Raw genomic sequence first — 20554 nt, 5'->3', positions numbered from 1 at the left:
AAACCTGAAAAAACAGGTTGTTTACCGGAAATTCAGGATGGAATAATTATGTTCGATCATTGCGAGTCTGGAACCCTCGGAATTCATGATATCACTCAACATTAAGGATGCATACCTGCATGTCCCCATCTGGGATCAACATTAACAATTTCTCCGATTTGCAGTTCGGGGCCTCCACTTCCAATTTCGGGCCCTCCCGTTTGGCCTATCCCCAGCACCTCGGGTGTTTACCAAGATTATGGCATATATGATGGCAACCTTGCGATTACAGGGAATCACAATCATTCCCTACCTCGATGACCTGTCGCTAAAATTCTCCTCAATAGAACAGTTAGGACGAAATGCCTCTCACACTTGTCACTTTCTTATCCAACATGGGTGGATCTTAAACTTCAAAAAGTCCCAACTATTACCCACCCAGAGGCTGTTGTTTATATTGATAATCTTGAATACGGTTCAGGAATTTTTTTTTCTTTCACTAGAAAAGGTTCAGTCCTTGCAGGAGCTAGTCAGATAGGTGTTACGAGATCACAGGATCTTGGTACATCTCTGCACACGGCTTCTGGGGAAAATGGTAGCGGCTTTCGAAGCCATTGTTTTTGGCTGCTTCCATTCCAGGACTTTTCATTTGGATGTTCTTAAACAGTGGTCAGGATCCCACCTTCATTTACACAAGATGTTGGTGTTGGTGGCGGAAACACGGTTTCTCTCCATTGGTGGTTACACACCAAAAATCTCTTGCAGGGTCCCAGATTTGCAAGTTGGGAATGGTCGATTTTGACAACGGATGCCAGTCTCCGAAGCTGGGGGGCGGTGGTTTTTCAGGGTCCTTGGTCACATTGAGAGTTCCAACTACCCATAAATTATTGGAACTCAGGGCCATACATCTGACCTTAATGCAGGCACACTCACTGCTTCAGGGGAAGGCTATCAGAATTCAGTCCAACAATGCTACTGCTGTAGCATATATCAACAATCAGGATGGCACTCGTAGCCGACAAGCAACGAGAGAAGTACGCCTGATCCTCGCTTGGGCGGAACGCCATGCGACCAGTCTATTGGTAATCTTTATCCCGGGGATGGAGAATTGGGAGGCAAATTATCTCAGCCTCCAGAATCTCCACCCGGGAGAGGGGTTTCTCTAGAATCAGAATCAGCTTTATTGGCCAGGTATACTTGCGTATACTAGGAATTGAATTTGGATTGCTGTGCAACAGCCGGTGGGGTGACAATTAAACAGTGACAGTACAGATATACAGTACATAACACATACAGGTATATGCTAGATGTACCCTGGTGACTATAGACACAGGGAACATATATTTGCTAAGCAGCAAAGCACCTAGGCAGCCATCAGTGGTGCCACTGGTTGTTGTAGCAGCCAGGTAGGTAACAATATGAGCAGAAACAGTAGGGTTATCACACAGAGAAACATATGCACTGCACCAAGGCAGCCATCAGCAACACCACTGGTCGCTGCTGCAGCCAGGCAGGTAACAGTTAAGAAGAGACAGTTCAGTTATCACACAGGGAACACATACCCGCTGAGATGCACTGCACCTAGGCAGCCATAAGCGGCGCCACTGGGCGCTGCTACAGCCAGGCAGGTAACAGCATACCTCCCAACTATCATGATTACAGCGGGACAGTCCCGATTTTCGGGTCCTGTCCCACTGTCCCACCCGCGGCAGGCATTGTCCCGCTGCGGGGGTTGGCAGTTGGGAGACCCCCCAATCTAATAGAATAGATGCTGTGCGCACGCGCACAGCGTCTATTCTCGTATGAAAATGAGGTTGCGGCTAATTAGCATAAGCCAAGCCCTCATTTGCATACGTCCCGCCCCTTTTCGGACGCTCGCCGCGCGAGTGTCCCTATTTCCCCAACACAGAAGTTGGGAGGTATGTAACAGTTAAGCAGAGACAGTACAGTTATCACACAGGGAACACATACCCGCCGAGCTGCACAGCACCTAGGCAGCCATCAGCGGCGCCACTAGTTGTTGCAGCAGCCAGGTAGGTAACAGTTAAGCAGGGACAGTACAGTATTCATACAGGGAACACCTACCCGCCGAGTTGCACAGCACCTAGGCAGCCATCAGTGGAACAGTGTTAATGCCTTCAGTGACATAAAAATGGTGAGCACGAAAATAAAAATATTTTTATAACAGGGCAACATTCATTAACACAATTAACGGGTAAATCATTATTCTGCCTTTAATAATAAATACAACTTTGTCCCAGCATTTGGCTGGATTCTATGTTTTCTATTGAAATATCAGGACAGATGAAGATAAGCCGGCAAATTGTAAACCATGGTGCTTTTATGGTGGATTTGCCTGTAGTAAATCGTTCATTCTCTAAACCTCTAGAGGTTCCCATTTATTTGTAATTGCTAACATGACGTTACATACAGCAAATGGTGGGGGGACTCTCAGCCAACTACTAAAATATAGATCTTTAAAGTGCAAATAAATAAATAAATAAATACATACGACTTGATAGAAGCAATGGTTGCTTATAATACAGGACTCTCCACAATATTGTGTGGACATGTAAAGAAACATTCTGAAACATTACACAATGCATAGATAAAACACAAAGTTAACTGGAATCGATCTTTACACATGCCGGGAGCATGAAGTGAAATACTTGCTGCTAGTGCAGCAGGAATGACCTGAAATTCTGGTCTGAAAGAATGCTGTATATGTGAAATGCCTAGAAACCAATTAAGATAGTGGAATAGGTTTAGTTCACCTGTTGCAACTATTTGCTACAGTTAAAAATGAAACCACCTCCTTCAGCAAATATGACCCCATTGTGCTTTACACTGAAAAAAATCAGCAGTGACACCATTCATTCTGACTAATTCCCCAGAGCATGATTTGCTGAAATACAACCCCAATCTTGCAAGGAACCTCCACCATGATTCACTGCTGCCTGCAGACACTTATTGTTGTACAATTCTTCTGCCTTCTGTTACAACCAAATATTTAAAATTTTGACTCAGAAGTCCAGAGCAAACTAAAAATAATGTAAAGGCGCCCAAGTCCATACTCTATACTTTACATAAAGACAGGCTTACCTACTTTTATAGTCTCCTCCTGATTTCACGATCATGGTATTTAAACAACAACGTTGGGGGGTGCGTCAGAATACGCAAGGCTTGCCCATCTTTCTGGAGGAACCCGGTTTTCGTGAGCTTCCTGGCCATTCTGGGAGGGTAGGCAACCCTGCATAAAGATAGAAGTCCACTGTGTGAATTCAATAAATGTCCCACAAAGTGGGGGTACTTACTGCAATTTCCTTCTCAAAGATATACTTTCTCACAAAAAGTAGAAGAATAAACTATAGTGTGGTGCGTCAAACTTCAAAACTTCACTGCAATGTGAATGAATCTGTATATAAGCAGTACCATACCCTACTCACAATTAAGTCATGCGCAGGTGTGTGCATAAAGGTTTCTTTAGGTTTGAAATCATACTACTAATCTAATTCATTCATAATCAACAGGGAGGGTAATCTTATACAATCCTACTAATTTATGTTTTTGTGTTTTGCAGCTTTTTCTTGTGATTCAGGACACTTCTTGGAAATTAAGACCCAGTTGTGCACACAGTGTGCAGCAGGAACATACTCACTGGGGACTGGGATCAAGTTTGATGAATGGGACGAGATACCCTCAGGATTTTCCAATGTGGCAACATTTATGGAGACCACTGCTGACTTTTCCGGAAACAGACCTGACAGCTGTGATAAGTATGTGTTTTGTTAAAGCCGGATTCAGGTCCCAAGTTAGCTTTGGCTCATGTGGCAAAGTCCTGATGTTTGGAACTATGTACATGCGCTGGACCCATAATACCCATGTTTAGTATTGGCCTGTGATGTTGACTGTAGATCGGCATTAGACCGAGTGACAGATCTATGCCATTTTAGGGTGGGGGTGGGGGGGAGGGGGCAGCGATGGCTTCTGTTTTCCAAAACAGAGGTTGCCGCTGCCATTATGGGGGAGAGATAAGGCCAGGATCTTTGGGCCTAAATCAGACTTGACTGCTAATAAGAGAATTTGCAAATCGAGAGATTACGGAACAACTGTACATGCGTATCACACACATATCACATGCACAATTGGAATTAGCGACTGAAAAGACATATGGATCTTACATGCAAAGGAGCCGCAGATTGATTGACAGGAAGCTGGCATTTCTGGGTGGGAACCTGCTGGTTTTTGGGAGTGATTGTTAAAACGCAGGAGTGCCCAGGCATTTTGGAGGAGGTTTTGTGACGTCGGTGATGACCACTTCCATCCTGTCCCTGTCACACATTAGTGGAAGCCGCAGACCTACTCTGATTTGCACAGATGGGAAAAACTGTTCAATGACTTTGGAACTGCATATAGATTTGCGAGTGGATAGGGATCTGCAACCATTCTGCCATTTTAGCAAGGGACGTTTTCTCTTTCTTTCTGGGTGGAGACTTCTCCTCGCAGTCCACTGCAAATTCTTTCATTACCTGTCAAGTGTGAATTAGGCCCTTTGTCGGAAGATCGAGATTTCTTGGCCTCTTTGTTGGATCTGTGATACAGTAGTCGTAGGATGCGGCATGGTCAGTAATGCATGCAGGGGGTTGTGACACCTTCTGCTGCATTACCATATTTGTGCTATGAGTCAAATGTGGATGGAGTATTTCCTCCAAATTTTCCCCTATTTATGAATCTTTACGTTGTACATAGTAAAATATGAGTGCATTGACATACTGTGACATGAATCATTGACTGCCCACAAAGGCAGTACTTTTGATTGATGATCTGTTTGAGATAGAATAGAACCCAAGCCATTATGTGTTCCTCCCAAAAGATAAATTAATTCCAAGTAATTTCTGATTGTCATTGTCAAAGCATTATCAAAGACTACCTGACAAACTGATAGGATGATAACTGTCATCTTCAAATGTGTGGTCATTGGGCCTAATTCAGAACTGATTTGCTCTCAATATGGACAAAACCATGTGCACTGCATGTGGGGCAAATGTAACATGTGCAGAGAGAGTTTGATTTGAATAAGTTATTTTGTGTCTGTGCAGGATAAAAACTGGCTGCTTTATTCTAAAGGTGCCCACACATGGTAACGATGCGCCAATGCCTGTGCCCGCAGGTCGTTCATCGAGCCTGCTGATCCCTTCAGCAGGCCGAAAGATAAACAACCTTTTGTTCAGGATCTCCCTATTGATTTGTAATCTCCTGCCCGCCACTCCGTGTCTACGTCGGGGTGACTGCGGAGGTGAGGTGGTGGGCAGTGGGTGGAGGAGCAGACAGACCCCGAACACCCCTGATTATGGCCACACTGAACGATTGAGGGAACCCTCTGTTTGTTTACATCAGGGGTGTTCTGGAGTTCAAGGTAAATTGGATAAATATCGGATTTGATCCGATATCTATCCGTGTGTAGGCTTCTCTACACTGACATTTAGATTTCAGTTTGAACACCCCCCCCCCCCCTTCCCAATCTAACTCTCTCTGCACATGTTGACTAGGAAGAGAATGGCAGTACCTAGAGTCTTAAACCCACCTGCCCATTATAGAGTATTTCCCCCTGGTGTTGCCAAACATCACTGATCCATCAAGGAATGGACTTAACAGGACCACTGAAGGTGACCTGTGGTATTTGGCACCAGGAAGTCAGCAGCAGGTGTTTTAAGTCCCGTTAATTGTCAGGTGGGACCTCCATGGCTTGAATTGTTTTTAATACCAGAATCAGCAGCAGCGTCCCTGGGTGGCCATTCGGGAAAGTTAAAGTTCAGGGCCGATTGGGGGGGGGGCATTAGGTGAGTGATCTGCAGTGGCATCGGGGAGTGCCTGGCACCAGGTAGGGCAAAAGTGAGCGGGGAGGAGGGGTGTACCTATGTGTACGCCACTGTGCTGGTGTGCAACTACAGTACATACTGTATCATGGTATGCCCGGAATATTTACGAGGGCATACCACCAAAGCGGGCATCAGTGTACCTTGGTGGTGGTGGGGCAGTAGGGAGTCCCCCTGTTATTCGCTGCTCTGCTTAGCATCTAGCCACAGGAGGGTTGAAATCGTTTGGTCTACAGCATGTTGGTCGACAAGCATCAGGTCGACACCGTTAGGTCGACATTGGGAAAGGTAGACATGGTTCTAGGTTGACATGGGACAAGGTCGACATGGGTCTAGGTCAACAAGTCAATAGGTTGACACAAGCATTAGGTGGACAGTGTCTAGGTCGACAGTGTCTAGGTCGACAGTCAAAGGTTGACTTTTGGTTTTTCACAGTTTTTTTACCCGAATTACGCGTTTCTAGTGCTCATTTCGCTCGCTAAGCTTCGGGCACGGTGCCTCGCTCCACTTGGCACACTATTTTATTCTCCCACCACGCTCTAGTGGATGGCAGGGCATGAAATACCGCCTGTCGGCACATGTCGGCTCAAGAAACAGTGATAAAACCCATGTTGACCTTTTGACTGTCGACCTAGACACTGTCGACCTAATGCTTGTGTTGACTTAATGACCTGTCGACCTAGACCCATGTCACCTAACGGTGTCGACCTAATGCTTGTCGACCAACATGCTGTACACCAAATGACCGTATCCCTCACAGGAGGCAGAGCGACTAGTCAGCAGCCTCCATAGTGATGAAAACAGTATTGTAGCTCGCAGTCTTGGCATTGCCATAAGGTCATACCCCCCTTTCAGAAGCTACTGTATGACTCTTTTTGGGAGCGCATGGGGGTCCTGCTTCAGCAGTTTAAAAAGTTGTTTATTATATGTTCTTCAGCTACTGTTGCCTTTTCTTAGGATATCAAGTGTTCTCTCTCTGCTCATGGTGATTTGAACAATTCTCTTCTCTCCTGATACTGTATTTCTTTTACGTAACAGCCGTCTCTTCAATTTACTGTATGTCCATATATCATGTTTCTTAAAATAATACATTGCTGATATTATTGATTTATATTTTCTCAGTTCATCATGGATTCCTCAAGGAAATTACATTGAATCAAATCGAGATGACTGCACAGTTTCCCTTATCTATGCCGTGCATCTGAAGAAAGCTGGATCTGTGTCATTTGACTATCAGTATCTGGACAACAATATCTTTTTTGAATTCTTTGTAAGATTTTTTTTTATTTTAGTAGATTAAGCCCCCTGACAGGTTTTGCCCCTAAGTAATTCTGTGACACATAGGGCAGTATTCAATGAAGATAATCGCGGCGTGCAGCGAATCCTGTTTAGGATTTGCTTGCACTGTCGCTGTGTTCCGAAGCCTCGCTGTCCCCCTGCTATCCCCATATTCAACGTTGCAGGGGCTCGCTGCCCCTGATGGCGAATCTTAACCCCTGCGGCGTCCCGCAGGGAGCCGGGGGACGGTGGCAGGCAGGGAGATGGAAGGCTTCCTGCCTGCCCCAGAACGTATGTGGAGGGGAGGGTGGCTCCCCAGGACCCAGGCAGCACAAGCTGCCCCCCGGGAGAGCCAGCAGGGACCGGGTATTCACTGCTCCTGATCATGCATATGTAATGATTCGGAGCAGTGAATATATGAATATCTAATGAGCGACTCTCGGCTCCCGGCCCCCTGCTGGCTGTTATGTGTAAAAAAATAAATATATTTTTTAAATTAAATATATATTCATGTGCTATAAGTACATGAATAAAAATAGCATGCCCCTTCACAGAATAAAATTCCTGATTTTTTTACACCAAATGTGTCTACACGGCAACACACGGCGAAAATCACTTAGAAAGACGGCGAAAAGTGCACGTTGAATAGGGTGATTCACTTTCTGACACAAAAAATCACCTTCCAACGCGAAAATAGCACAAATTCGCCATAAAACATGGCGAATTGGCCTCATTAAATACTGCCCGTACAATCATTACAATTACATGTAGACTGTGAAACTCAACTATTGGGTACCTGCCCATGTACTCTGATAGCTATTCTAATCTCGGCTCTAATGTTGTAAAGCAGATATTATATAAGGCTGTCTTCTGATATTGGGGGTTATTCTGGTCACTCCTTCTGGAAAATTCCTTCTTAGATGGACAAAACCATGTGCACTGCAGGGGGGCAGATGTATCATGTGCAGAGAGAATTAGATTTGGGTGAGTTACTTTGTTTCTGTGCAGGAAAAATACTGACTGCTTTATTGTTACACTGCAATATAGATCTCACTTTGAAGTAAAACCCCACCCAAATCTAACTCTCTCTGCACAAGTAACATCTGCCCCACCTGCAGTGCAGATGGTTTTGTTCATCTAAGTAGGAATTTGTCAGAAAGAGTGAACCAGAATAACCCCCATTGCATACCTCCCAACTGTCCCGCTAAACGCTGGAACGTCCCGATTTTTTGGGACGTTCCCACGTCCCTCCCGCGGCCGGCAGTGTCCCGCTGCGGGGGGGCTGTTGGGAATCCCCCCCAATCTCACAGAATAGATGCTGTGCGCATGGGCACAGCGTCTATTCGCGCCCGAAAACGAGGGTGCGGCCTAATTTGCATAAGCCGCTCCCTCATTTGCATATGCCACACCCCCCTTTCCCCTATTCTATTCTTCAGAAACTTGGGAGGTATGCCATTGTGCTTAATTCCACACTTATATAGTGGACATACTGTGTTCATATTTGCTGGGGTCATTTCATCAATTGAACAGATTTCACTGTCTTCTTTCTATTTGGGCTTAATTTACTAAATAGATATATGTAGGGTAAATATAAAGTTTTGTATCACAACATCCTCCAACTACCTCCCCATTATGTATATCTGGGCAATTGAAAATTATACACATCAGAACCTTTACAGATTTTGAGGCATTTTGAGAGAAAGTTTACTTGTTTATTATATACAGTATATCCTAAAATGTACTCATTTCTCCCAGACCTATTATTAATTTCTGGCTATTGCTACTCTTTCTAGACTCAGAATGACCAGTGCCAGGAGACAGGTTCCACGTCTGATAAGTGGGTGAAATTATCGGATAACAGTGAATGGATGCATCATTCGGTATGGATTCATACTTGTCGTAATGTATTATAGTTAGAATAAGCTCCTCGCTCGCTGTGTAATATGTCTGACCCCAACACTTAAATGACTCATGGAACATATCCTACCAAAAGTATTATTTATTATTATTATTTATCAACAGTTTATTACATAGCACAGCAAATGATGTTGCACTTTACAATTGCAAAAACCAGTGATATTACAAAACAAGATAATGACAGATAGTCATGAAGGTAGGAAGGCCCTGCCTGCAAGCTTACAATCTATAGGGAAATAGGCATTGACACACAAGGGTAGGTGTTATTTATTGCATAATGGTCCACCAGAAGGTTCTTGATGGCTATATGATATGTCACCCAGAAATATTGGCCAGGGGTCAGGAGGATAGAAAGTGAAGAAAGAGGAAATAAGAGAGGCTATGTTTGTTCTGTACAGTGAGGATGTAATTAGATAGGAAAGTTTATGAAGGCCATGTGGATGGCTCAGGAAACTGATGAGCTTGCCTGCAGAGGTGAGTTTCCGGGGAACACTTGATAATTTGGAGACTTGAAGAGCGTGTTATTGTGTATGGTAGGGCATTCCTGCAATCGTGCATGGGAGAGAAAATTGAGTGTGGAAGAGAGACATAGATCTTGGGAAGAGTTAGTAAGTTGGGCTGGGAGATATTTTGAGATAAGGGAAGAGATGTACATCGGTGTAGTTTGGTTAGTGGTCTTGTGTGTGAGTAACATTATTTTATATTGAGTGCTGGAAATACAGATAACCAATGGAGAGACTGACAAATGAAAATGTAGTCAGCTTCTACTTTATGCAACCCTTTCATTGAAATGCCATAGGATAAGACCTAAAGACTGGCAGCTCTGTGCGGGTGCAAAAGTTAAGGCCCCCCATATACCAGTGATATTTGGTCCGATTGACCCGATTCCGATGGATCGGGCTGATAAATCGGACTAAATCTCATGTTTTGACATTCTGTCCGACCCAATGCGCGGTCTCGTGCGCATCGGATCGGAGTCGGGTGGCCAGACGGGCTGCACATAAGATAAATGTTATGTGCAGACTGGAGCCAGGCTGGGGGACGCTGGGAGCCGGCAGGGGGGATGAAGAGTTGTGGGCACAGAGGCGGTGAGTCGACGCGGGCAGGGGGGCCAGACCAATGTGTTTTCAGAGAACCTTACAGGGGAGCAGGGAAACGGGAGAAAAGGTTAAAAAAAAACATACCTGTGAATGAGTAGCCACTGATTGGCTGAGATCAGCCAATCAGCAGCCTCCCATTTATTTGTATGGGTATTTTTTTTCTGCAGCACATTTCCCGGCTCCCATGCATGGCTCTCTAAGAACACTGCCGTCTGGCTCCCCCTGCCCACGTCCACTCACTGCCTCTATGAGTCCCCTGCCCGTAACTCTTCATCCCCCCTGCCAGCTGTCAGAGTCCTGCTGTCCAGCTCCCCGGGAGTTGCATGTGATAAATCTCATGCAATTCATCACATGCAGAAATTGGCACATCAAGTGCCAAATCGTGTAATAGCCCTCCCGGGGGGTCCGACTAATGCATGGGGCCTTTACAGTATGACATATAGTAAAAATGGAAGGTCATGGAAATGTGACCTCCATGGACCTTATTCTGGTCCATTCTCAGTGGCAGTTTGTTCACACGGGGACCGATGTTTGGTGTATGCGCAGCTGCATTTCTGCATATGTGCATACACCGGGTGCATGCGGCCACGACAAACAGATTGTTTGCCGGGTGCACGCACCCAACATGGTGGGCGGATGGGGGGCTTGGTAAAGCAGCCCGGGGTTCTCGCCCATGGGAATGCCCAGCATTTCATGGGCGTTCTCAGGAAAACACTGGGAGTTCCCATGGAAATCACCCGGTGGCGTGGGTGCATAGGGTGGGCAGCTGACATCACCGGAGGTCAGCTGCCCGCCCAGTTCGATGGTCGGCTACCATTGAAAGATGTTGGAGGTTCTCCCTGGCATGCCATTCGCAGGGCGGGTTCTGGTGGACTCGCAATGATACAAATTCGCATCCGAGCGAGTCAACCAGAATAACCCCCTATATACTTTAATTATATTTCAATAATATTGATCTACAAAAAGATTTTGATTTCAAAACAAAGCTCTCCTTTGCGAGAAATCAACAAAGAACCCCTTCACTGCTCCCAACCCCTTCCCTTAGCCTGTACAAATGTCTGTTCCCCTGCAAATTCCAAAGACTCTAGCTGCACTTAGGCAAAGTGAGGTGCGCTTAGCGACTTTGCACTCAGCAGAGGATATTTTCTGATTGCAAATAGCCTCCTCATTTGTGAATTTCTCCAAGAACACAATAGAAGATTATCAATAATAGCATTTTGTTCTTACAGGTGGCTCTAAAATCTGGAACTAATATTTTGTATTGGAGGACAACAGGCATTCTTCTAGGGTCAAAAGTGGTGAAGCCTGTGCTCATAAAGAACATTACAATAGAAGGTAACATAGTTTGTATGACAACATAAGGTCTAGCTCAAGCAGTGTAATATCCCTGTAATGCACTGTATAATATATAGGTAAATGGTAAAATGCAATGTGTTCTGAGCCTCAGGAATTTACCAATACTTGGAGAGAGATAAAGTACCAGCCAGTCATTGTCTATTATTTTTCAGACACATGCTGTTATCTGCACTGATACCGCTTCTCTCCTATGAATGAATGAGGAGAAGTGGGCTCCACTACCGGGGCGCGATGCTTCCCTGCCATTATAGGTGCTGCTACCTGTCAGATAGCAGGGGGCAATGTATGAATGGTCTATTGATATCTACAGCTGCAGGTGTCATTGCCCATGCACCGCAGCAGGCACAGGTGCCACTCCTACACTCCGGTGCCTGAGATGAGATACGGCTTCCTGCTTCACCTCGGTAAAAAGGTGAAGTAGTAAGAGCTATAACAGCATTGGGCATCTACACCACAGCCTGTAAACTGACAGCAGCTGATTGGTTGGTACTTAATTTCTCTCCAGTTTATCTCTCTCCAAACTTTAATACTCCCCAAAGTCTTCTGTTCCAGTGCATACAACTTAATAAATAAAGTGGGCAGCGATAAAGTGGAGAGAAATTATTTGCCAAATGTACTTAGCCTTGAAAAGTGATAAAGTGAAGAGTGATAAACTGGCAATCAACCAGCTCCTGGTTGTCATTCTTGAATCGCATTGTCATTTATGGCTGGTACTGCACTTTATAATTGTTTAAGGCTGCCCGAAGGCTCTAATTCAAGTTTGTATTCAATGACTGAGTATTTGCTGCAATTGCAATGCGCGTGCAAGGTGCTGATGTGGTGTCGCTCACAATGAGGATTTCATGGAGACGTGATTGATAGAATGTGTTTGTAGGTGATAACAGAAAGTGCTTGGAATTTTTTGATGGTGTCGGCTGCAATCTCCTACGTGCAAACACATGGCACCCGCATTGCTCCCGCATAGCCATGGGTCTAAAAAGTTAGATATTCCTCATTTTTGTGTATAGCCTGCGAAAGAGTGTGTAATTTCTCAGGCTGGTGCGTTTTCATATCTGGATAGCAGTTCCTCTTGCTAACATTAGCTTAGAAAATTGCAAATGTACAAATAAGAATTAGCCCCAAAATATCCAAGCAGCTTCTAACTGACATTGTTCAAATACAGCCTGCAGTGTGACAGTTAGGCCGTACTATCTCTCTCCACCTTATCTCTCTCCAATGATTAGTATATCTCCCCCTCAAAGGAGTTACACATGCAAAACTAACTGTATCTAATGCTCTTTTACTACTTACATCTTTCTCTCATTACACTAAGGGGGTTATTCTGGTTGATTCACAACGCTGCGAATTTGCAGCCTTGCGAGTCCCCCAGACGCCTCCCAACAAATGCTGGTATGCCCACCCCCCCTCGCACACCGCGTCCGTTCGCACTGTTTGCGAGTGGATGTTTACCATAAACAACCATTCGCAGGCTATGTGGAAACACCCACATCATTCAATGATCGCCGACCATCAAATTATGTGGTGAGTGCACGCATATCTAATGTGACTCTCAGGTCACCTAGATATGCCAGCACATTCGCCAGGAAGCGGGCGGGCAGCTGACATCTGGTGATGCAGAAAAAAAGAAAATGGAACCACAGGCACGGCCAAAGCTGCTGTACAGCGAGTGTGTAAATCTCCCAATAGTATATATGCAAAAAAAGTGGGTGGATGTACAGCGCTAGGTAATTCTGAAAAAAGTATACACTACCACATGTAAATATTCATAACATTTATTAATAAAAAGGTAATTTAATGAGAGCTCTCATAATAATGCATAACAATATAAAATAGATTAAAACATATAATAGAACAGAGGCTCTCTGATGTGAGTATCTCCACAATATTGGCCCCAATATATTTACCAAGGGGAGACGGGGGGAAAAAGAAGGTCTCCTTAGTGGTCTGGCTGCATATGTAGTGTCCCAATCCGGATGAATGCCCAGTATGTCCAGGTAATCCAAGCAGGTTTTTGTTATGGCAGTCCTTTTGGTATGTAAATACCTGGCATGACACTGCTGATATCTGCTGTATGGAGGAGATCCTGGAAGCGAATGGTGAACCGGTCCAGATTAAAGTGTGGGATATAGTGCAGTCCTTGGTAATGTGCAAATGGCAGTTAGGTGCGGTGGAGAGGTGCTGGATACTGCTCAACGCGTTTCGACGCTGGCTCGCGTCTTCATCAGGAGCTTGGGCCGATTACCATGCCCAGCGGTTTCATGGGAACGAACAATATGCAAATTAAATAGAATAACCCCCTTAACCGGTTACATTTCATGGGAGATTTCTTTGCATCGACTACGGCATCAATATTCAACTAAGGGCTGAACCAGGAGCTGCAATATCCATTTAATTCATTTTTCAGGCCAGCAACAAATCACCTTATGATAATTTATTCAACATTCCCAAGCAATATAGATGATTGATTTTACTATTTGATATTAATCACTGGTTGTTGATTTCTTAAGGACAAATTAGCTTTTTATTGAAAAATAGTTACCAGTACGTCAAAATGGTGGAACAACATTACAGTAATGTCAGGGGTGGTGTCTGTGCGCACACGAGCGCAGCAACATTTGAATTGCTTTGATGGCAACTAGTGGCAGCTTGAATTTTACCCATAGATGCTAAAGATTACTACAATGCTCTTTTACAGGTGTTGCCTACACATCAGAGTGTTTTCCTTGCAAACCTGGCACATACAGTGATCAACCAGGATCCTCCTTTTGCAAGATATGTCCCCGGAACACATATTCTGATAGAGGAGCCAACAAATGCACTCCATGTAATTTGGAGACACAATATTCAGGTAAGCTCTGATTATCACTTTGCTGTTTATGTATGCTAAATGAACCTATATAGGAGGTGCAGGTGGTGTCTTGGAAGTAGTATATAGAAGTTTCCAAGAAGAGGTGTTTGAAGTTGATGACCAAACTTCTACTGCTGTTGATGCATCTAGGTGTAATACCCCAGCTATGTACTGTACCATTGTGCCCACATGGCCTCCTGTGCTCAGTGGCGTAACTATAAGTTTTGCTCCCCCAAGCCAAAATAGTTTTGGGTGCCCCCACCACCCCCATAATGCCCTGTACACATTACGCCACACCGTAATGCCACTTACACTATATTCCAAATGCCGTAATTCCACTTACACATTATGCAACACATTATGCCAAACACCATAATGCCCCTCACACTAAACACCACACACCATAATGCCCATTATGCTACATGGAACACAACGTAATGCTTATTACACTATACGCCGCACACTGTGATGCCCCTTACACTATACGCACACACTGTAATGTTCCTCACACTATACTATGTGTCCATGCCCCCCCCCAACAGAGATGCTGCACAGACTCCACATACCTGATGGACAGGCAGGTAAATAAACCTGTCCCTGCAGCAACTTCAGCATGGGAGGATGGGCAGGAATCACCATTCAAAAGAATGGTGGTTCCTGATGTACTAAGCAGCCGTACTGATAATACGGCTGCTAATTAGTGTAAAACAGGCACGCAAATACGACAGGAAAATACACCTTGATACACCTTGATGTTCCTGTCGTATTTGCCTTTAGCCTGCACCAATCAGGAGCCGACTTTCCGGGCTCCTGATTGGCCGCTAGGCGGCTCCTGATTGGCCAGAATTCATTCTTAGTCCAGACGCCGAGGAGGAAACATCTCTGCGGCTCTGACAGTCGGGGAGCTTTGCTGGAGTCGCCGGCAGCGTGAATAAGACGCCAGAAGATGGAAGAAGATGGAAGAATGCCTGGACAACGTCGGACCAAGCCAGAAGAACTTCCATGGAGGACCTGGGTGAGTTGGATTTCCTTCCACAGGTCCACCATGGATTTCTTCGAACCCAGACCTGACGCCGACATGAAGATCGACATGGTGAAGAAAGACGACATGATCCGGAACCAGGACAAGGCACCGGATCAAGACTCTGGGACCTACCTACGGGATCAAGATAGGTAAGTATCAGTGTGTGTGTAATGTATGTATTAAACTTTTATTTTTCAGGTGTCAGTGTGTATTTATTTAACAATTTTTTTTACTGTGGAACTACAAGACCCAGCGGGCCCTTTAATGCCCCGCAGGCTGGGACTTGTGGTTCACCAAGTCCCAGCTTGCAGGGGAGGCTTGCTGGGACTCATAGTTCCACAGTTAAAAACAATAGTTTATTGTTCTATTTTTTACACCAAGATCAGCCCGGTGGCCACCGCACAGGGCCACCGGGGACAGCACCAGGCTTCAGCCTGGTCAGGTAAGTCCTGGAGGGGGGGGACCCCTTTATTTGGGGGGTCCCCACTCCCCCAGGGCCCCTGGCCAGGCTGACTGGTCGGTAGGGCTGAATGCTTTGGCCGGGGGGACTTGTATAAAAAGTCTCCCCCCGGCTGTGGCATTACCCTGCTGGCTGGTTTGGCCTGGGGCTGGTTCTTAAAATACGGGGGACCCCTAGTCATTTTGTCCCTCGTATTTTGGGAACCAGCACCGGACCTGGAGCCTGGGGCTGGTTGTTAAAAATCGGGGAACCCCTATTTGTCGGGTTCCCTGATTTTTATTTACCGGCCCCGGCTCTTTCAGCCTGGTGCTGGTTACAGCTGTGGGGGGGGGGGGACCCCACGCCGTTTTTTTTTTATACTTTCTTTTTTCTATTTTTTTTTACACACTGCAGCCTGCACAGATCTGACTGATCCGTGCAGACTGCCAGAAAAATTCGTATTAGCGGCCGTATATATGGCCAGCTAATACGAATGAATACGACATCGGAGGGTTACAAAGCAGTCGTATATGACTGCTTTGTAATTTCCCCTCCGGAACACGACTTTGCATACGACTGAAACAGTCGTATGCAGTCGTAGGGGAAATACTAATACGAAAAACTAGGTTTTTCATATTAGTAAATTTCCCCCAAAGTGTCTGGTTTTTATCACCGGACAATCAGCTCCTAACTGTGAAGTTACAAGTTTGGTTTGAAAAATGACAGGTAGGAGCTGATCGGCCGGTGATTAAAACCAGACACTTTATCACTTCACCGAGCTTAATAAATCTGCCCCTAAGTGAGAGGATGACATGGGAGAAATGACTCTTGCTCCACAGACGAGCAGCCCATGGAGAACAGGCTCTCCCCTTCACAAATAGCAGGGATCCGGCAGCCTCCTCAGGGGACAGTGAAACAGATGTAATCAAAAAATCAATCTTTTCTACAGGACAGCTAAGCAGTCATTGGGAGGATGTCTGTAGAAAATCACCCAGCACATCCCAACATCACAGTCACACATTTCAGCTCCTGAGCCTTAGAGGACAGTGAAAACTATAATTCATAGGTACAGAGATGTTGGCTGATACATGCACATAGGGTGGGAGACTAAGGTATTGCCTTACAGATTGGATACTGCAGCCAAAAGCTGCTTAAGTACTATATAACAGTAGTTTAACACCCCACTGAACAATGACGCTATTCTGAAATTAATCAGAAAAGGTATAGAGGCCCTTGTTCTGGTTGACTCGGTAAGCTGTGATGCCCCATCGCCTGCCGAATCGCCTCCCCTCGCAACCATGCAAGGAGATGCCTCACGAAGACACATGAGTAATCATTCGACCATCAGCGACCATCGACTGATTTCTTCAGGACACGCAAATATAAGTCAGTGGAGACTGACTTATATTTGCGGGCTTCCGGCTGAAGACTGGGTGGGCGGCTGATGTCTTGTGACATCAGCCACCCACCCCCGGATCAACTCCTCCCGCCCACAATCGCTGGGCATTACCATGGGTGCAACCCAACTCCGCCCCCCCAGGCCGCATTGCTACGTGCGAAGGGCTTGGTGACTATGCAAGTTGCCGAGTCCATTTGCCTTAAAACCCTGAGTTCAGGGCAGCCGAGAGGAAGTTGTGGTCATCTCCCGCACTTAGGCCACGAAGAAAACTCTAAAAACTCTAAACTCAGCAGCAGCAGCAGCACACACCTACAGCATGTGCTGTGCTGACAGTAGGCTCAGCATGAGCTCACACACTGTCAGTGAGATGCTCATGCTGAGCTTGCTATCAGCACAGCACATGCTGTAGAAGTGTGTGATACTGTTGCTACTTGGGAGGGACGGAGGGGGAAGGGAGGAGTCAGGCCAGGCCCAGGTAATTAGTACCCCCCCCCCCCCCCCCCCTCTCGGCTGCCCTGTCTGAGTTAGTAAAAGTTATTGATGATACACAGCCAAGAAAATATTGTAATGTTACTTAAAGGAGAAAATTCCAAAACCTACACGGTGCCAGCTACAGTCTTATTTTCTAGAAGCCAATGGTTATGCTCCCCTCAGATTGAACAACTGCTTCAGGAGATAAATGCAGTGCACTATGAATGATAAAGGTTATTGGGGCTCCAATTTCAGAAATGTTTTATGCGTAATTATTTCTGGACTTGTAATATAGGCCCTGATTCAGGTTGGCTCGTAAAGAACTGAATTCTCAGCATTGTGCTCTATCCATCCAATGACAAAAAAAGGTGAAAAACTAATGTTGACTTTTTCAAGTGTCATTTTTATGTGGACCGTTGCTTATGTTGACCATTAGTCAGTGTCAACATATTGCATGTTGACCTTCTTCATGTGTCGACCTATTGGCTGTTGACCAATATTGGTCAACCTATTAACTGTTGACCTATTGCCTGTTAACCTATCAACTGGAACTAGTGGGCAAATGTAACAGCCACAGAGTTTGTCCGCCATGCAAAATGACGGACAAACTCTTTTTACAAGGCATGGTTTTGCATTGCAAATGATATAATAAACATAAAAGCTATCACCATATAATATCTCTAGCTGCAATTTTAAGTAATCAGTATGTATTTTTATGTTTCAGATGAAGGATCTAGTAGATGTATAGTACGTCCTCCATGCACAGCCAAAGATTTTTTCCAAATACACACAGCCTGTGACAGTGAAGGAAAGGTAATTTCTTACACTTAAATGGTTAAACTCACAAAACTTCTTCTGCACTCAGCAATTATTTCTCAGTATATTCTCTCCCTAACAGTGGTCAAAAGTGAAAGCGCTCATTTTAGTAAACTCATTCCATCATCCTCAACAGTAATGGACCTTATCTTCCCTACTCCCTCCCCCTCACTGCATGCATGTAGGTATCTCACCTCATTAAACAGTCTCTTGACACTGGTTTATTCCCATATGCCCAGGGCCGGTGCAAGGCACCGGAGCGCCCCAGGAGAGGGGGGGTGGGGCGCCCCGGTGCCTACGGGGGGGGGGGGGGGGGGGGGTACCTGCGGCACTGTGTGATCTGGCGGCGGGGTCCCTGCAGTGATGCGCGCTATCCGGCAGCCAGGCGGCGGCGTGGGAAGCGCTGATGGGTTTGAAAACTCGCCGCACGCTGATTGGCTGAATCTCAGCCAATCAGCATGCAGAATGTTTTCAAACCCAGCAGCGCTTCCCGCGCCGCCGCCTGGCTGCCGGATAGCGCGCATCACTGCGGTGACCCCGCCGCCAGATCACACAGTGCCGCAGGTACCCGGCACGGACACCCCTGCAGCCTCGAGGCGAGGGGCGAAGTGCCGCCCTCCAGTGGCTGGCGCCCTAGGCAAATGCCTAGATTTTCCTAGTGGTGGCGCCGGCCCTGCATATGCCTTTAAACACATGATCACCTCACCAGCTATAAATAAAATATTGCTTCTCTCAACTCCTTTAATGGCAAGGACACGTGGGACTCATACATTAAAACTGGCAGTGATGAGCCCTATTCTGCCTAATACTGCAGGCGTTCAAATAGAGGAAAAACTCTACATCAGAATGACGACATAATCACAATGTCCTCATTGGTCCATGTCAACATTATAAGTGTTGACATTTTCGCTGTCAACATCAACATTATGACTACATACCACAGCCACAGAATAAAGTGCCAGTTAATGGGGACTGCAGTGAACTCAAAATGCCAAAACCTGACACACACAGACTCCGTGTTAACCTCATTTAAAAGTAAATTTTTATTGATATGGTTCCTGAATAGTTATTATTATTATTATTATCTGGTGGTTTTTATAACCACTACAGGAAAATGCTAGATGTTCAGAGATGGAGGATTCTAATGCCCGGATCTCACCCGGATGTCAACAGTAAACACAAATGAACTGTCTTATAATGCAGTTACTCTCATTTTTTAAAAGATTGCTGGGCTACCAAATTATGTTACTCTTTACCTAGAAGGGCGCCCATCGCGGCCATCGCATGCACTAAAAAATCGGGTGCGATGCGACCGACGCGATGCCCGCGATTTCCCATAGGGAACAATGTTAAATGTCCCAATTGACCCGATTTTCCTGTTTAATGTCTCAATTGACCCGATTTTTCCATAGGAAACAATGTTAAATGGGCCACAGAGGCCAAATAGGCACCCTGAAGTGTGAAATGGCCCCCACAATTGTTAACGCCACCCCACGATCAATGTCAACCTGAAGCGTGGCGAGCGCAGCAAGCCCGTGAGGGGCGGCGGTACGCGTCCTACGACCTTTTCATACCCCCACTATCCACGTCGGCGTGGAGTTGAGAATAGAAAGTGTGGCGAGCGCAGCGAGCCACAGCGCCCGAAGCGTGGCGAGCGCAGCGAGCCCCGCGAGGGAACGCGGACACCTTCACAGGTATACGCGTCCCCTCGCGGGCTTCACAGCTGTCCGCGCCCCCTCGCGGGGCTCGCTGCGCTCGCCACGCTTCAGGCTCGGTGGCTCGCTGTGCTCGCCACACTTTCTATTCTCAACTCCACGCCGACGTGGATAGTGGGGGTATGAAAAGGTCGTAGGACGCGTACCGCCGCCCCTCGCAGGCTCGCTCCGCTCGCCACGCTTCGGGTTGACGTTGATCGTGGGGTGGCGTTAACAATTGTGGGGGCCATTTCACACTTCAGGGTGCCTATTTGGCCTCTGTGGGCCATTTAACATTGTTTCCTATGGAAAAATCGGGTCAATTGAGACATTGAACAGGAAAATCGGGTCAATTGG

At 46.0% G+C, this 20554-nt stretch overlaps 1 protein-coding gene across 1 annotated transcript in view; it reads left to right on the top strand.

The window, feature by feature from the left end:
- ELAPOR2 (endosome-lysosome associated apoptosis and autophagy regulator family member 2) overlaps positions 1 to 20554 on the top strand; it is a 111880-nt gene that overhangs the window by 35987 nt on the left and 55339 nt on the right. The window contains exons 3-8 of the mRNA XM_083183090.1: positions 3560 to 3755; positions 6978 to 7125; positions 8927 to 9013; positions 11380 to 11485; positions 14202 to 14354; positions 18412 to 18500. Coding sequence (XP_083039216.1) covers positions 3560 to 3755; positions 6978 to 7125; positions 8927 to 9013; positions 11380 to 11485; positions 14202 to 14354; positions 18412 to 18500 — 779 coding nt within the window. The remainder of the gene's footprint in view (positions 1 to 3559; positions 3756 to 6977; positions 7126 to 8926; positions 9014 to 11379; positions 11486 to 14201; positions 14355 to 18411; positions 18501 to 20554) is intronic.

The sequence above is a fragment of the Crinia signifera genome, chromosome 4, assembly GCF_055691185.1.
Source record: "Crinia signifera chromosome 4, ASM5569118v1, whole genome shotgun sequence".
Taxonomy (NCBI): Eukaryota; Metazoa; Chordata; class Amphibia; order Anura; family Myobatrachidae; genus Crinia; species Crinia signifera.
The sequence above is the reverse complement of the archived record's forward strand: the minus strand, read 5'-3'. Positions and strand labels throughout refer to the sequence as shown.